The sequence below is a fragment of the Cricetulus griseus genome, chromosome 2 (assembly GCF_003668045.3).
Source record: "Cricetulus griseus strain 17A/GY chromosome 2, alternate assembly CriGri-PICRH-1.0, whole genome shotgun sequence".
NCBI classification, from domain to species: domain Eukaryota; kingdom Metazoa; phylum Chordata; class Mammalia; order Rodentia; family Cricetidae; genus Cricetulus; species Cricetulus griseus.
Window position 1 is genome coordinate 267,646,825 of NC_048595.1, and position 18,888 is coordinate 267,665,712.

Here is an 18,888-nt window from a genome sequence, read left to right on the forward strand (position 1 = left end):
ACCTCCTGAGCCTTCTCCACAGGCCCCAATTATCTATCTTCCAGTCAATGAGGGGGTTTTCTCGCCTAAAAGCAAGGGAGATGTCTGACTTTTTTTCCCCCTTAATGACCCAGTTTAAAATAACAACCAGTTTAGACTTAACAAAGCACTTCAAAATGAATATTCTTAATTCTTTGAGTTTTTTGAGACTTAAGATGATCATAAGAGCATTTCTTTCCTCTTGAATTTTTTTTTTCAGGTTTAGTACTTGTCTTCGGTCACATTAGCTGTACCAACAATTTAAATATGCATCTGTATTCATGTCCAAGTGTGTGAAGATAGGAATGTGTGTTGAGGGCAGCAGACAAGCTCAGTCACCATTCTTTAGCTACCACCTACCTTACTTTCTTTGTGTGCTCGAGTGCATGCGTGCATGCATGCGTGCGTGCATGCCTCCTGTGTGTGTGTGTGTGTGTGTGTGTGTGTGTGTGAGTCAACTTTGCAGGATTAGGTTTTCTCCTTCTACCACATGGGTTCTGGGAATCAAACTCAGGTTGTTAGATTTGTCAGCAAGTACCTTTACTTGCTGAGCCAAGTTAATGCCCCAGTGACAACTTGCAGAGCTGGTTTTCCCCTTCTACTTTGTTGAGTCAGGCAGGGTCTCTCCTGCTTCTGCTGCCATACTCTGTACTCCAGGATAACTGGCTCTTCTATCCTCCTGTCTTCACCTCCCAAGTGCAGGGATTACATATTCACACCACAGCAACTGGCTTCTTACTTGAGTCCCAGAGATCCCAGCTATTGCTATTTAGCTCTGTCAGGAGGCTCTCACAGGTCAGGAAATCCCTAAGGACTCCAGTCAGCTAGTGAGTCCCAGGGATTTCTTTGCTGTCTCTAACTCCCTGGAATTAGGAACACTCAGCCACATATGATTTTGTATGTTCTGGAAATCAAACTCAAATCCTCAGGGTTACAAGGTGAGTACTCTACTATCTAAGCTTTCTGCCTAGCCTGAAAAGTAGCCCAATTTTTAAAAAACCTGACATGTAAAGATGCATTTTTCTAAAAAAGTAATTATATGGAAGTTTACTATTCTTAAATCTGATTTCACAAAACAGCAGTCTGTTTTATCTAATTACTACTTCTGGGGAGTATATGAAGATATTTTATGTTGTGTGCTATAAATTAGTAATATAAAATTATCTTATTATGGCAACAAAAATAACATTTTCTTTGAGAGTAGTTCATGTTCTTAATCTATTTAACCAAACTGAAAATGTTAAATTCTAGTATAAATGTGGAAAAATCTTTGAGAGAATTTCAGCTTCATGAGAACAGAACTAGCTTTGTCTCTCATTAACAGAGCTTCAGCTTTTCCTTTGTGTTTCTACAAGTTAAAGTAGACTAATATTTCAGTGGAGGGATTTAACAGCATAAATATGGAAATTTTGTTGATTAATATTCAACTTGACCACACTATTCTGTTCTCACAGAAACAAACTGAACACATGATGAGATATGATATATAAGAATTTATGATTAAATGTAAAACATTTAAACAAATGTAATATTTTAAACAATGCCATAATGCTATTCTTAACATACCTAAGGCTGGTCCAGTGGCAGGAGGTTATTATCCAAGTGGTAAAAATATACATAATTAATATTAGAGGCTAACTAGATTTCCTATTTTGTAAGGATCCCACAGTTTAAAATACCCATCTCTCACTAGAACTTTACATTAAAATCATGCACTTGGTCTTATGCTTGCAATATTAGAGTTGCTTCCAATTTTTTCCTTAGAGACATTATGCATTTATAACACTTAAAACAAATGATGATCAGAAAATCAACCTAAAATTCTGCTTACTTGCCACTTGGCAACCAACTATTCCCATTAGACATCTAGGGAGACCTATGTAACACCAAGATGAAGCTCAGCCCCACACAGTGTCTGGCAGAGGGTGATGAGAATGGCACATTGTCTGCTTGGTCTGAACAGGGGTCACAGCAGGGAGAGCATCTGCTAAGATAATGTGAATGGAGGAAACAACTATAATTGCCTCATTAAAAGATCTCTGGCCAAATAATCACAAGAAGAAAGGACTAGGAAAACCACCCCAAATTTAGGTCTATAATATGGAAATTAGGGGGTAGAATTCTAAAGTACGAAAAGAGAGAGAAAGAGACTTTGGTATACTATTGGTTTTACTAACTTCCTTAGGTGCTAGCTACATAAATTAGCAAAAACTTGGAAGCAACAATTCAGTTCTCCAGCTGTAGCCCTTAGCTGTTTTTCAAAAGTAAGGGAACAGACCCCCAGCTACCCAGGATGCAGATGTGCAGTGAAGGGCTGTGTGCAGCATCTAACAAAGGACCAACACAGGAATTAGAAGGCATACCTACTGCTCTAAATTGTGGGATCACGTATGAGAAGCATGTAATTAGGAAGCATAAGAAAGATTGTTTTAAGAGGCACGATGTAAAACTTCAAAGAGCAAAGTCTCAGAAAGAGAAAACAGAAAAAAAAAAAAAACAAAACCCAACTGTCTGTACATGATCAATGCCTTTTCTTCTGTTTTCTACCTCTACCTTTTAAAAAGTCTACTTTTCTATCAACTCAACAGTGTATACCTACAGCTAGTTTGGTCACTTCAAACTATGAAGCATTTGTATTTTATTCAACATTATTAATAAGTATTTCATAATAAATATTAGGAATTTTTTTTTTCAAAATAAGTAAGTATCCGAACTTGTCACAGATTAGAATGTAGCAATACTGAGACAAATTATTTTGCATTTCCTGACATTTTGAGGTTAAGTGTATGAATGTAATATATATCATACACTTAAAATGTATTATGATATAACAGTACCCTAAAGTTAAACTTTTTTTTTCTGAATCCAATAGACATGGTAAAATTAGCTTGTTACAACCATAAGCCTGGTTTAAAATAAGCAAGCTATTTGATGACTTTGATGTTTTGCACCCAAAATGTGCTAGCTAATTTTTCCATTCCATTTACCATTCCATCCTTTAAAGTGCCTTAATCTCCTGCCCTCAGATGTTGATCTTGTAAGAATAGGGGTCATAGGTCAGGGTAGACAGACCTCAAAGGATCTGGCCTATCAATTCATGCCTGAAAGATTTCTCTGCCACAATAGGAACCTACTAAACAGCAAATTCCTAAATCTAATCACACAAGTATCAGGGTGAAACAGTTATTTATTGGAATTCATCAATTTACATTTTTTTCAAACACCTCCAGCAAACAGCATTTTAATTGTCTTTGGGAAACAGGTTCTGGGATATAGTAAAAATGAAAATAATACAACCGAGGGACATCTTAAAGTAAAACAGTAAAGTGTAAGCATGGGCTTATTATTTTCAGGAATGCTATTAAGATTTCAAAAGACACAGCACTAGATTTCCCACATAAAGTAACTAGGAACCACCAAAGTACACAATGGAGAGAATGAATGGGGAAGGTTAGGAGCACAGAGTGGGTCAAGGGAAGAACTACCAGTGTCCAGTTTGTAGCTATCCTATCCCAAGAGTGCACAAGGGCATCATTTAAACATTTTCCACCCGATAAAGGAAACACACAGCTCTTCATTAACCAACACCCGAGGCTCTTCCAAAACTTTCTTACAAATGTAAAATAATTTGAGTCACAAAATTATAGTTTTGTAAAAATTAACCATCATGAATCTCACATAAAAACCAGGGTCATTGTGTGTGTGTGTGTGTGTGTGTGTGTGTGTGTGTGTGTGTGTGTGTGTGTGTTTAACTTATGAGTTGAGTTTCAACCAGATACCATATAATTAGATTCTATTTATACTCACACAGGTCTTTTTTGGCCATAAAGATAGCATATCACAATGTGTCATTTCAATATTGGACTACCAGGAATGCCAAACTCAGAATAAGTATAAATAAAAACCATCTAGGTCTAAACACTCTTTTTAATAGTACCAAATAAAGGAACTTCTACTCAGAAACAAACAAAACTGTAGCAATTATCATTCTTTAGAAACAAAATACTACTTTAAATTATATAAAAGAAAAAAGTGCTAGTATAGTTTAAAAATTAAATATTGCACCAAATTAATTGGAAGCACTAGAATACTCTCTCAGTTACTTTTAAAAATCTAAGTTATTTTTAAAAAATTCAAGTCACCACTGTTACAAAAGGCCTTCCATTATTATCAGGGTGTGTGGTTGGGTCAGAGAACATGTTAAGGAGAACAAAGACAACAGTCACTACACTGGGGGAAAACAGAATTCTAAGAGGAAAGAAGAGAGTAAACAGACAAGTCCCAGAACCAGATATCTATCCCACAGAGACATCTTCCATATGTGAATTCACTACAGATGTTCTTAAAAGTTATGTGTATTTCATTTACTAATTATTTAGCATTGTTACTTCACCTGTACAAAGATTTTTATACTATTAGTCTCACTGCAAGTCTGTTTAGTCATTCCAAATATCTGCAAATATAAACTAAACTTTCATGATGAAAGTTAATTCCATAATGTAATCTGACATTATTAATTCATGTAAATACAATGGTGGACAAAATTATCATTTTATTAGTCTACCTCAAATTTAAGTGTTAAAATTTACTTGTTCATAGTAAATTGTGTTCTTCAGAGAAAGGTACCAAGACTAGTCTTGTTTTTAAGAAAAAGCATAAGGTCTCTTATTTTTCATCAGCTATCTTCATTTTATAATGAGGAAAGTTACAAGAGGTTTTTGTCTCCTTACTCTTCTGAAGATGAACATAAAACAAACTAAACAGCAAATAAATTATTTCATCTAAAATTGTAAGAAATCTTCACTAACATGGAAGACTCCACTTTACAGAATGAACACTCTTCATTTCTAAACAATTCATATGATTCCTAAACAATTCATATGATTCCTAAAGAAATGAATCAATCTAAATGTTAAACCACATACAAAGCTAACTCTAATTGGATAATTGAGCAAATGCAAAACATATAACTAAATAGGAATAAAAACCAAAAAATAGCCGGGCAATGGTGGCACCCACCTTTAATCCCAGCACTAGGGCAGCAGAGGCAGGTAGATCTATGTGAGTTCAAGGCCAGCCTGGTCTACTGAGAGAGTTCCTGGACAGCCTCCAAAGCTACAAAGAAACCTTATCCTGAAAATTAAAAAAAAAAAAAGCATCCTACCAGAGAGACATGGAAGGAAATACTGCATTCTGGTGGTAAGCAAACAATTCTCTTTTTTATTTTGTTTTGGGGGGGTTTTAATTTATTTATGTATTTGTTTATTTTTGAGACAGGGTTTATTTAATAGCCCTGGCTGTCCTAGAACTCACTCTGTAGACCAGGCTGGCCCCAAATTCAGATATCACCTGTCTCGGCCTCTCATGTGCTAGGATTAAAGAGGGGAGCCACCATGCCCATATTTTAAGCAAAGGATTCTTAAACATGACATCAAGCAAACGTTAAATAAACTGTCCTTATCAAAATCAAAAACTTTTATACTATAAGATTATTTAAAAGAGAGGAAAACAGGATACAGAATAGAAGAAAATATTTGGAAAAGTTTATCTGGCAAGTGTCCTATATCACAATGTATATTAAAAGCTCTCAGAGTAATAAGAAGAAAATAAAGATCTCAGAAAGAAAGAAAGAAAGAAAGAAAGAAAGAAAGAAAGAAAGAAAGAAAGAAAGAGAAAGAGAGAAAGAGCAAAGACACGGTTCACCAGAGAACAAAGACAGCAGCATCAAAATGCCTTGAACAATGTTTAGCATGAGCAGCCATAGCCATGACAATATACCCTAATTACTATGACCATTACATATATGGGTAGCTAGGCTTATGTCCAGTTGGAAAACATCAATTACTGGCAAATATTCATAGCAGGCAGCTTGCACACTGCTGACAGAAATGCAGGAGAACATGATTCCTCTACAAAACCAAGGTAAACACATACCCATGACCACAGTATATAGATGTCTGACTCCAAAACCAAAGACTAATTGTGCAAACTCACACCTGAGTCTTTGTAGATGCTGTTCATAATTGCCACACCTGGAAAATACCCAAATCCCTCAACAAATGAATTAGATAGACACTGTTATAGCCTAATAATTGGAATATTACCCAACAATCTAAGAGAATGAACTACCGACATATTCAACATTGCAGATAAATTTCAAAAGCACATATGCCACAAAAACAAAGCCAATCATAATATGAAGGAACATGTTACTGGTTGCCAAAGTGATAGATTAGGTGTAGGTAGCATAAAAGGCTGTGAGAGGTTGTTTGTTGGGGGGTAATTGACTGCTCTGAGTAATTCATAATGGTGAGGGGGTAATTTACGCATGTGAGAATTCATAAAACTGTGAATAAAAATATAAATTGTTATGACAGTAAATAAAGTAAAATTAACATTCCAAACAAGGAAAACATAGAAAATTGTGCCAATGTTAATCTTTCTCTTAAAGAAGAATGAACTGGAAGCCTGCCTTTCTCATGCTTCAGGGAACGAATCATTACTGTCATTTTCTTAACTATCCAGCATTAAGACCAAGGCCTTGCACATAACAAGGCAAGAGCTTCCCCATGAATCCATATCCCCAGCACTAACACCATTATTCTCAAAATTTTGTAAGCTTTAAGTTCAAAAGGGGCTTATACCAGTATCTAAATCTCTTAAATGTGCTTCTCTTCCTCTTGCACTGCTTATATATTGAGGTTATTGTGCTAAGTTTTTTGAAACTTGAATCTAACTACATCCTTTCTGCCTACCTTTACACTTTAAGGTAGAGAAGAATAAGAATTATGAGTTTTGAAACACTGGGATGAATCTAGGTGTTCGTTTGTATTTGTGTGGTAGTCCCTTAAATTAGCTTGAGTTTATTCATCTTCAGCAAGGCAGTCGTGGAAGTCAGGCTGTGTAGTATTCTGTCATCCAGTACCATTTTCTTTAAGTCTTCCCATTACTGATCATTTTTATCTTTGACCATGTGAGCAAGATGTTATGGGTCAAACTTCTCTACTCATTTACTTTTGAAATTAGTAAGCATTTTGTTGGAGGACACGCCTTAAGACAGTAAGTAATTCATTTCTTATCACAATGAAAAGTTTTCTTTTCCTTCTTAGAGCCACTGGTTTCATCCCCATGACCTTTAATCTATAGAATTGCTATTAACTTCAGTGCTCAAATTTCCACTCCTAACAACATGTCCTAGACAGCATCTACACCTGTTTGACAGGTCCCTATCATTGTTTTAGATACTGCTCATCATCTCACTCCATCTTCATGTCAGCTCATGAACATTCAGACCTCAGAGCCATGCTTTCAGTTTCATGAGAATCACTGAAGCAACCATCTCCTCTCCCCTACATGATGACTCTCTCTTTTCTATGAAACCACTCCCCATCAACACACATAAACTCTGTAATGTCTTAACCTTTAGAAAATGCCCCCATACTGTACTTGCTTCTTCTGCTCCCTCTCCTGTCATTCTCTGCTGAACACGATGCACAAGCTTTCACTCCCACCAGTCTGCAGAGTTATTCCTATCACATCCACTAGTCACTGCTGTGTTGCTAAGTTGTTGGAGTCTCAGTGGTCATCGTGATCAGTGTATCATCAGAATCTCTCAACAGTCTTGGTACCTACCTCCTTGATTTTCTTTCCCAGTCTTCTAAGACAGAACCCTTCTAGATGACCTTCTGCTCCCATTGCTTCCGCATCCTCTTTCACCGCTACTTTTCAGTGCTAGAATGACCCAGGCAGATCCCTCTTTTCCTTATGGGTATAAATATCATTTCACTGACTACTGCTGAACTCTAGTTTTCTGCCCTAGACCTCCATATCATGTACCCTTCCACCTAACTTGTAACCCCTGTGCACTCATCATGCCCCAAGCCAAACTGTGGATGTATTGCTCCTTCTGCAGTTTTTCCCATCTTGGCAACTGGTCCCTCCATCTTTCTTGTTACCCAGGCAAAACAAACCTTGGAATCATCCTGGACTCTTCTTCTCTCACAGTCCACATCTGATCCATCAGTAAGTCCTGCCGTCTCCACCTTCAAAACATACAGGAATTTCGCTCACCACTTCTTTGTCTACCACCCCACTTCAAACCACCACCATCTCTTTCTGGTATACTGGAAAAGCATCCCTAATTCATTTCGCAGCTTCCATCCTTGCTTCTCCAAATTACCTAAAGTGACAGCTGTCAGGAGGCACTTTAAGAAATGTCATGATTTAGATCTAAGCACTTCTGAAGAGCTCAGGTTAAAGGCTTGGCCTCCTTGGAGGCAGGAGTGTTCAGAAGCAGGGCCTTTGGGAAATGGTTCACTTTAATAACATCAGTGGGTTCATAGCTTAACAGCAAATTGGGTTTAAGAAGGTGGGATCTAGTTGGCAAAAACAGATTACTAAGGATGTACCTTCAAGTCCTCTGCCAACCCTCTCTCCTTTCCAACAGTCATGAAGTAAGCAAAATTAATTTTTCCTCTTTTAAGTTAATTTTCTCAAGTATTTTGTGATGGCAAGAAAAAGCCAGCTGGTCTAAAGAAGTAAACTGGATTATGAGATTATGTTTGTTTTAAACTAATTCTAATGATGCTATATTTTTTCTATAATCAAAGTTCATATATGAAGCAGCCAAATGTTACAAAAGACAAAAACCACAGAGGTCCACAGCTATGTAATTAGAAAAACGTAAATAACATTCAGAAACCATCTCACTTTTGTTGTATTTTTTTTTTTTTACTCTAATTATTCTAGGCAGCAGTTTAGAACCAGGTACCAAAAACTTTCCATACATAATTTTTGGTTCAGATTTTTAGTAGTAAATATTTATTCTAAGAATATAATCAGACTATTTTTAAAATGTACACATAAGAATTGATACAGTGGTGCTGATTTCTAAGCACAGAAAACAGATTCAATAGCCCTGACAGCATTGCTTGTCTTATAGAGAATGTATGCAGGTGTTAATTAATGACATCTAAGAGTTGGTTTTAAAAAACAAAAAATAGCATATAGTTTATGACTTCTATCTGCATTTGGGATTTCAAGTGACTTTTCCCACTAACGTCAGTTTTTAATGTTTAGATTTTCAAAATGTGAGTCTCCATTTTAAAAACAAACCAGTAAGTATACTCTCACTGGAAAAAGCAAGTGGAGAATCAGAAAACTGTAGAGAGAGAGGCATTTCTTCTGTAAGAATTTGAGTTCCTCCTCTCGTCTTCCAATAGTCTAGGGAATGGTAGTCATAGCACTATCCCACACTTCATGCTAACTGCGTCTCCATACTCTGAAGATAGTGCAAACTGCAAGACAAGACTGTCATCTTGATAAGTCTATTCAACAGCACAGTGAATGCATCTTCTTGCTCCATAAAATCCATAAGCAAAATGATAGGAAAATCTTACAAATATTTTCCAAGTAGAATACAGTCATAAGTCAGCCAAGTACCTTACCTGTCTCCCTTTGGTTTTCTTTTCGGCTGTGTCTTCCCTTTAGGTCTTCTTTCACTTCCTAAGCAGGGGCTCCCACCTGGGCCTGTTACCCTTATTGATTCAAGTCCTTTGGGGGACTTTTTAAATGTAAATTCTACTGGCTCTCCTTCTTTCAAGCTTCTAAATCCTTCCATGAATAGTTTGCTCTATAAAGAGGAGGGAAAAGAGAGAAAGAGATAATGATTGTCACTGTTTTATAAATTATCTGTAAAATTTTAAGATTATCAAGAATTCTGTTATCCATTACAAAAGTAGAGTTTTATTTTATTGAGGTTTGATAAACATTACAATGCTGGTAATTGAAATCCTATACCACTGTGTAAAAAGCAACTTTGTGATACAGAAATGTAAATGTACACATTCCTGTCCCATCCATTCTACCACAAAGGCTCTAGTATGAAACCAAAGCGATGCCACCATCCTGATCTGAGCTCAGTCCCCAGGACCACATGAAGAAGGAAAGAACTGACTCCAAGCTGACCTCTGACCTCCACATGTGCACCATATCCACACACGAGTGCACGTACGCATACATACATACACACATGCACACACATACAATAAATGCAATAACACTTTTAAAAAGAGGACCCTACTATATACAAACTCACATAGAGATTAATTTTTTTAGGCATCTACAGCACTGTCTGGTAAAGGAAATTATATCAGCCTTAACATCATTTTAATGCCATTGATTAAATAAATTGTACTGAGAGTCATATTATAAAATATTATCAAGATTGCCATTACTAAAGTTTTTACTTAGCTCTGGCCAGGTGGTTTTCTGTTACTGCCTTACCCACTGCTCTCTTTGTAGTGTGCTAAACAACATCATTTTTTCCCTTAAAAAACTAAAGATATTTAGTGCTACATGCATTGATGTATGAAGACAAACATGTGATATTGTGCCTTTAAAAAGGAACATGTGCCTGCCATGATGCCAACAACACTTTTTCTTTTCTTTTTGAAATTATACTATATTTATATCATTTGCCCATTCCCTTTCTTCACTCCAAGCCCTCTGATATTATACCCCTTTTTGTTATCTTTGAAATTCACGGTCTCTTTCTCATTCACTGCTATTAAATTCGTGTGTGTGTGTGTGTGTGTGTGTGTGTGTGTGTGTGTGTGTGTGTGTATGTATATATGTATATACTATTTGGTGGTATATCACTAAATATAACCTGCCCAGTCTGTATAACGTTGATCATATGCATGTTTTTAGGGATAGCCATTTGATATGGGGTCAAAAATACAATTTTTAAAGTCTATTTTTGTAGAGATGACTGCTATAAAACAGTCTATATGACACTTGATTGTATTCTGGGAGCATTTTATACTAGAACAACTGACTTACATAGCTTATTTAAATTTTTTCTCAGTTATAAAATCATAACCTGGGTTTTAAATATTCTTTCACTCTTATTACTTTTTCTGTCAAGGTAAATATGCTGATTCAAAATGTACTAAGATAATTAATCTTTAGTTTTTTATTTACCTGTCTGGATTCTTTTTTGTGTTTTTCACAAATCCAACTCAGAAGACCTCAGTCTGTAAGGACTTTTCTGATCTAATGTGGGGAATGTGAGATCTGTAAGGACTTTCCTATCTAATGTGGGGACTGTGCAGTCTGGAAGGACTTTTCTGATCTAATGTGGGGACTGTACAGTCTGGAAGGACGTTTCTGGATTTGTCTGGCAAAGGAAAGAAGCAGTTTCTGTCTTTTCTGCTGATGCAGTTTGTTCTTAGTAACTACGAATCTGAAAAAGAGATTGTGAGAGCAGGGTTTGTGTTCCAAAAATTCACAGCTCCCAAGTTGGGAAACAGTGTGCAGTTTTCCAGGGGCTGGGTCTACTAGGAGGGCCAAAGGTCAACTGGACTCGTGCTTTCTATAGATACTGTGGACTGCAGTCTCTCTGACGTCCTGTTCTGTGATGTAATCTCTTGTCTTGCTGTGTATCCCCACCATGGTGTTATCTACCCACTGGACCTTTTCCACAGGCAGAAGCAGTGCCCCACCACCTCCTTAACTGTGAACCACATGAGCCTCTCTTATGTGTAAAACTTGTCTTCATCATAGTAACAGTAAACTGACTGCTAGATACAGTAGTCCCGTTTACCCCAGCTTGCTTCCTACAGTTCCCATTACCTAAGGTAACAGTAACTAGAAAATATTAAATGAAAACATTCAGAAATAACTGATAAGCTTAAGATGTAAATCAATTTGAGAAGCATGATGAAATTTCTGGCATCGCACCTGATCCCAAGAAGGATGAATCATCCCTTCAGTATCCTGTGTATCTACTTCCTACCTGATCATTAGTGACTAGGCATCATGGTTACCAGATCAACCCAAGGTAGGGTGCCACTTCTGTTCAAGTCACCCTTACCTAACTGAAAAATGGCCCTTAAGGAAAATAGTAATGCTGACAATGCACTTATGCTAGAATGACACTACAGAGTACTTTAAGTTAAAAGGTGAAAGATAATGACTTAATAAGGGCACAAAATCACAGCCACAAAAAATCAGGAATTAGGGTAGGTTTATCACCACCGATCCTACATTAAAAAGTATAGCAGAACATGATGAATTTTTTAAAATTCCCCAAAGTAACAACTTAGAAAAATGATCAATTCTTTGCAAAATAAGACAACGTGGTAAGATTTTATGGTTTTCATACATTGTCCCTGGCTCACAATTCCTACAGCCAATATTATTTCCTTACATGACAAGATTATTGGCGTGTTTCAGGCCTTAGAACCTCAAAGCTTTTCCCCTCTGACCTTCTCCTCTCACCTTTGACCTGTTCTCTTGTTTTCCACAAGGAAGATCACAGAGATTTAAAACATTCTGCTCTCTATTTACCTTGGAGCTTCCAGCCATTAAGAAAGTCCCTGACCTAGCTATCTTGTCTGGCAGTCCATTCAGAAATGGCCCTGTTTATCTCCCTGAAGGAGGAAAACCATTAACTGTGGTGATATCTTGCTTGTGCAAATAAAGCCTGTTTAAAGGTCACAGAATGGAGCTTGCCACTAGCTAACCATAGAGGTCTGGAGGTCTGTACAGACAGACAGGAAGTGAGATGGTTGGGAAGAAACAGGAAGTGAGATGGCTGGGCGGAGAGAGTACATAAGCAGGGAGAAATAGGAACTTGCTCTCTTGTCTTCTGAGACCCTAAGAAGGTAAGGTATGGCTTGTTCCTTTTTTTCTGATCTCTCAGCATTTTCCTCTATATCTGCCTCAGAGTTTTTATTACTTGGACCAATTCAAAACTCCCATTTTACATTTTGGCACCCAATGTGGGTCACGAATCCACAACCCTGAGATTAAGAGTCCCATGCTCTACTGGCCAGGAGTGGGGGTGCACACCTCTAATCCCAGCACTCAGAAGGCAGAGACAGGCTGATCTCAGTGAGTTAGAGGCCTGGAACAAAGCAAGTGCCAGGACAGCCAGGGCGGTTATACAGAGCAAACCTGTCTCAAACAAACAAACAGAAAAGGATCACGGGTTTTCTCACTGAAGTTTGGAAACCACTCTGGGTGGGAAAGAAGGCGGCAGGTCCCACTCTGACCTTCTCTCTGCACCCGTGTGTTTGAGGCTTCAGACTTTGCAATAAAAAAAAAAAAATGGCAACAATATTAGAAAGGAAGGAAACTTGTCTATATTTAAACATAATATGACTGTGTAGAATATCCCAAGTACTTCCTACCAGATGGTGGTGGCACACACCTTTAGTCCCAGCACTCTGGAGGCAGAGGCAGAGGCAGAGGCAGGCAGATCTCTGTGAGTTCGAGACCAACCTGGTCTACAAGAGCTAGTTCCAGGAGAGCCTCCAAGGCCACAGAGAAACTCTGTCTTGAAAACAAAACAAAACAAAAAAAAAAAAAAAAAAAAGGAATATCCGAAGTAACTACTAAGAATTAATAAGTAATTCTCAAAAATACACTGAAGTTTTTATAATAGCAGCATACAACTAGCAAATTTAAAAATTTAAATGAACCATTTCTATCAAAAAATACAAAATCCCAAACATAAACCCATCAGATTATTTGGTTTAAAAAAAAAAAATGCTGAGGGATGCTGCAAGGAAAGGACAATGAAATGGCTCAGTGAGTAGAGATGTCTGCTGCCAAGCCGGCGCTTGATTTCCCAGGACCTATACACTGTAAGAAGAATGACTTGCACAAGTTATCCTCTGACCTCCACACATGCATTATGGCACACTTGAACACCCTGTACCCCTAAATAAATAAAGTGTAATTTAAATGAAATCAAGGGCCTAGCAAACATACAGAGAAAATTCCATACAATAACTGAATATGCATCCATCATCAGAACAAAAAACATTTCTAGGACTTCACATCAGCTATCATTTCTGACCCTAACACAGTAAAACTGCAAATCAGACACAAAGGCCTTTAAACTGTTCATGTAGATGGACACTAAATGATTTTCTCCTGAACAACCAGTGAGGCAGTAGAAGGAATGCCCACAGCAGCCAATGCCAAAAACACAAGCCAGAAAGAGTGCAAATAAATATTACATCTCAAGAAAAAATCAAACGGAACCTCAAATTAGGAGAGAGATAGCAAAAATCAGAATAGAAACAGTTCAAACAGATTTTTAAATTAGTAAAATAAAATATTCTTCAAAAAAGTGATCAAACTCAAATTTAGAAAACCAGAATGGAAAGGGCTGCATCAAAACTGAACATAGAAATACAAATGATTACAGATCACTATGAGCAATATGCTGACAAATTTTATTTTACTGATTCAAATACTTACTTGCAGGAGTAGGATGGGCTCTAGGACCTTGCACATGCCAGACAAGTGCCCAGTTAGTAAGCTGCATGCCCAGTCCTCTTTCGGGATCTAAGTTTCCACACTGGGCTTGATATTTTCTTTCTGCCCCAATCTCTGAATAGCTGGGGTTACAGGCATGCATCATCAGGCCTAGCAATGCCAACAAATTTTCTAACTCAGAAGAAAAGAACGAATTCCTATAGACATTTACCAAAGAAACAGAAAACCTAACAGACCAGTAACAGTGAAAATGAATCAGCAATAAAGTTTCCCATCAGAGGGAACTTTAAAAAGTTCCAATACTATTGTCTTAACATACTCTATAAAGTGTGACTACCCTGATACCCAAACTAAACAAAAATAAAATTTAAAAAGGAAGCTACTAGTCAATATTCTTGATGAACACAGATGTAAACATCTGCAACAAGGTTCTAGCAAAACAAACTGACCAACACATTAAAAAAAGATCACTTACCACAATAAAGCCAGGATCAATACCAGTATGCAAGAAGGACTCAACATAGCCAAGTCAAGAAGCACAATGTAAGAACAGTTCAACATAGTCAAATCAATAAGCAAAAGGAAAGGAAGAATAAAACCAATTATCTCAATAAAATGCAGAAAAGTCAATTGATTAAATTCAACATGACAAAAATGCTGAACAAAACCATAGAAGGAACATACTTACACACAACAAAAGGCATTTCTAATAAACCAACAGTTAACATTATACCAAAGAAAAGTTAAATGAGTCCTAGGTAAGACAAGGACATCTACTTTTATGACTTTTATTCAATACTGAGAGTCCTAGCCAGACAATCAGACAAGAGAAAGAAAGGTGGGAAGAGAAAGTCAAATCATCACATTTTGAAGATGATGTGATCTTACAGGTGGAAAACTCCAGAAAGTCTATGAAAAACAATTTATAAGAACTACTAAATGAACAAAGTTGCAAAACATAAAATGAACATGAAAATCAGTAATGGTGAATGGCAATAGCAAATTATTTAAAATAGAGATAAACAAAAAATACAATACAGGAGTAAAGAGGTGGAAGGAACCGAAAAAGAAACAAGACAATACACATTATGGAGAGATTATCTGTTTTCATGGATTAGAAGAAATAATAGCATTAAAATGTCCATATTGACAAAAAAAAATGATCTATACATTTGATGGGATCTCTCTATGAAAATATCAATGACATTTTAAATCATGTTTTTTATTTTGAGAATTAGGGGGGGAGGGGCTCCAGATAGGGTTTCTTCTCTGTATTGCTTTGGAGGTTGTCCTGGAACTCACTCTGTAGACCAGGCTGGCCTCGAACTCACAGAGATCTGCTTGCCTCTGCCTTCTGGGTGCTGGGATTAAAGGTGTGAGCCACCAATGCCCAGCTTATTTTGAGAATTTTATGCCGTATGTTTTGGTCATATTCTTCCCTGTCCCCCAACTCATCCTAGGCCCACCTCCACCTCCCTACCCATCCAACTTCATGCTCTTTCTCTTGGGAGTCCACTTAGTGTTGACTGACAATGCTTGCACATAGGACCTGCTCTGGAATGTGGTTGATATACCGTGTCACTTTATTGGAAAAAAAAAAAAAGAAAAGAAAACCCTGATTTCCCCTCTCACAACAGCTAGCAGTTATGATCAGCCTCCTGGCTAGGGATGTGACTTTGTACCCACTTCAACTCTTCCACAGCAGGAGTTTGTCTTGAACATAAGCAGATTCTAAACTTGGTATATAATCACAAAAACCTCCAAGTAGCTAAACCAAAAAGGACAGAAAACATTACATTACCTGACTTCAAAGTATAATACAAATTCGTAATAATCAAAACTGACAGGAATGCGCATGAAGCCAAAAATGGAAAATAGAGATCACAGAAGTAAAACAGCACAGGTATAGCCAATTGTATTCTTTTTAAATGTAAGCATTCACACTGAAACAAAAGTCTTTTCTTTTAGATTTATTTAATGTAAATTTTAATGTATTTTATGTGTATGTGTTTTGATTGCATGTATATATGTGTACCATATGCTCACAGAAGTCAGAAAAAGGTGATGGCTTTCCTGGAACTGCAGTTACACATGGTTGTGTGTGCTATGCCATGTGGATATAGGAAACTGAACTGGGGTTTTCAGTCTTTTCAGTTAATCACACAGGGAAATGTTGACAGTTCATATTACCTGGTAAAAGACGCTTCATTAAAGAACACATAGAGAGTATGTTATCTCATTTATTTCAAGTTCTAAAATAGGAAGCTGACTTCTGGGTTTCATTAAAAAAAAAAAAAAGAAAGAAAGACAAAAAGGTAAAGCAAGCATGATAGTACATTTCTTTAATCTCAAAAGCAGAGGGTAGGTAGATCCCTGAGTATAGGGCCAGTGTGATCTACATAGTGAGTTCTAGGATGACCAGGGTTGCATAGTGAGACCTTGTCTCAAAATACAAAAAATTAATTAATTAATTAAAAAGAAAGGAATGAAGGAACAAAGGAAGAGAAAAAAGAATAGCTGTTTGAATGAGAAAAAAAAAAGACAAGCTGTTTTCTGTAGAGGTAGTCCAGTGACAGGTTAACTTCAAGAGGAACCTGAAGGATCTTTCTGGAGTGATGTTGATGTTCAAATATCCATATGGTTCTCTCTTCTCTAATAAGTTCAACTTGTGTCAAGTTGACATAAAATTAGACAACATAAGAGCCAAACCCATGGCCACAAACATGTTATAGTTGCAACTAACAAATTATCTTCATTCCTAAAGCTACTTGAAAAAGAAAAATCAGTCACAGCGTATTGTAATTGTGCTGTGAAGCATATTTGTGCAACTAAGTAAATATGAAATGTTACTTTTAAAAAGACATTACTACTCATTATTTTAAATACATACACACATAGAGAGAGGAGAGTGTGTGCATGCACGCATGGCTGACAGTATCCACAGAGGGCAAAGGCATGAGACACCCCTTTAGCTGGAGTTATAGATGGTTGTAAAAGGCCCAACATGGATATGGGGAACAGGACTCAGGTCCTCTGCAAAAGTAGTAATGCTCTCAATCACTAGGCCATTTCTCCAGCCCCTTAAATGTTTACTTAACCAACATCCTTGCTTGGGATGACCATTAGAAGAGATGGCCTTTTGCAGTAGAAGCCTGCTGATTATATGGAAGATAAAGAAAAAGGCACTATGACTATAAATTCCAAAACCAGCACCTACATAATGTACCCTTGGTGGCAGGACAGGACTATTTCTCCTGCTCTCAGCAGCACTGCTTAGTTGATTATAGTTCTTTGTCCATGGGAGGGGGCCCATGAGATTTCCCCCTTCATTTTTAGTTTGTCTTCAGGTCCTGTTTAGGCACCCATAATGTCGCCATAACATGGGTGAAGCTTCAGAGTCATTTTTAGGAGATACAATCTCACAGCAAACTCCTGTTCCTCCAACTCTTATAATCTTCATGCTCTCTCTTCTGTGAGCCTTAGGTGGAGGAGTTGTGTTGTGAATGTATCAATCACAGCTGAACACCCCATGCTCACTTGTTCTGTGCATTTTGACTGCTTTAGATTTTTCTGTGATGGCCTCCTTTTTTGCAAAGACAAGGTTCTCTGGTGAGGAGCGAGAGGTACAGTTCCATGGTTAAAAAGATATTTAGAACTCGGGAACTATAACGGTTTAATAAAGTGACAGTAGTAAGTTCTCCAATAACTTCCATGACCTCACTAACCCTGGGTGATTGGCTAGTAGAACATTATCTTACTTGGTGATTGGTGTGGAAGAGCCCCTGCCTATTGGGGGCCGTACCATTGCTGATACTGAGCTATATAAGAAGGCAAACTGAGCAAGTAGTAAACAGCACCGCTCCATGGGCTCTGCTTCAGTTCATGCCTCCAGGCTCCTGCCTTGATCCTGCCCTGGTTTGGGATACAAGATTGATATTTTTTTAAGGCTATGAGAATACCCCTTTCAGCAGGTCCCATACCTCAGACATTTACAGTAGCATGCTTCCCTGCACTTACCTTTGTCCTCTCTAGCCATTCTTTCATGTAGGAACCTTATTAATATCTCTTCCTTTCTCTTGCACATTGTCCCATTACCCTAAAACACTGTTCTCTGTCATCCATCAAACCTTTTAGCTATTCACTACCTGTTACCGGAACAAAGACTATGCACAGAAATCATTAGTTTATGCATGCAACTCAGATTTCTCCAAGCGTTCTCACAGAGATGTGAATAAAACAACAAATAGTCAGTTGCCACAATAAGTATATCAACCACCGATATCACGGACAGTAAGAATTCTGTAACAGTTCTGTTACTCTTTTGGTACTTGGTGCCATTTTTTTTTTTTTTTAATTAGCTTCTCAGTCATCATCTGGGAGGAAACCATTCTGAGCAACATCATTAAAAACAGCTCTGATAAAGCATGGTCACTACTAAGTATCATAAAGCAGGTCCACATATGAGTGAGTACATATCATGTTTGTCTTTTTGTGATTGGGTTACCTCGCTCAGAATGCTTTCTTCGAGTTCCATCCATTTGCCTGCAAATTTCAAGATTCCATTGTTTTTTTCTGCTG

The 18,888-nt window shown here is 37.4% G+C and overlaps 1 protein-coding gene across 1 annotated transcript in view; it reads right to left on the reverse strand.

Moving 5' to 3' along the window:
• Nucleotides 1-18,888, reverse strand: part of Lin28b (lin-28 homolog B) — an 81,248-nt gene that overhangs the window by 32,968 nt on the left and 29,392 nt on the right. The window contains exons 3-4 of the mRNA XM_027401888.1: nucleotides 9,465-9,649; nucleotides 7,989-8,060 (exon numbers count right to left, since the gene is read on the reverse strand). Coding sequence (XP_027257689.1) covers nucleotides 7,989-8,060; nucleotides 9,465-9,649 — 257 coding nt within the window. The remainder of the gene's footprint in view (nucleotides 1-7,988; nucleotides 8,061-9,464; nucleotides 9,650-18,888) is intronic.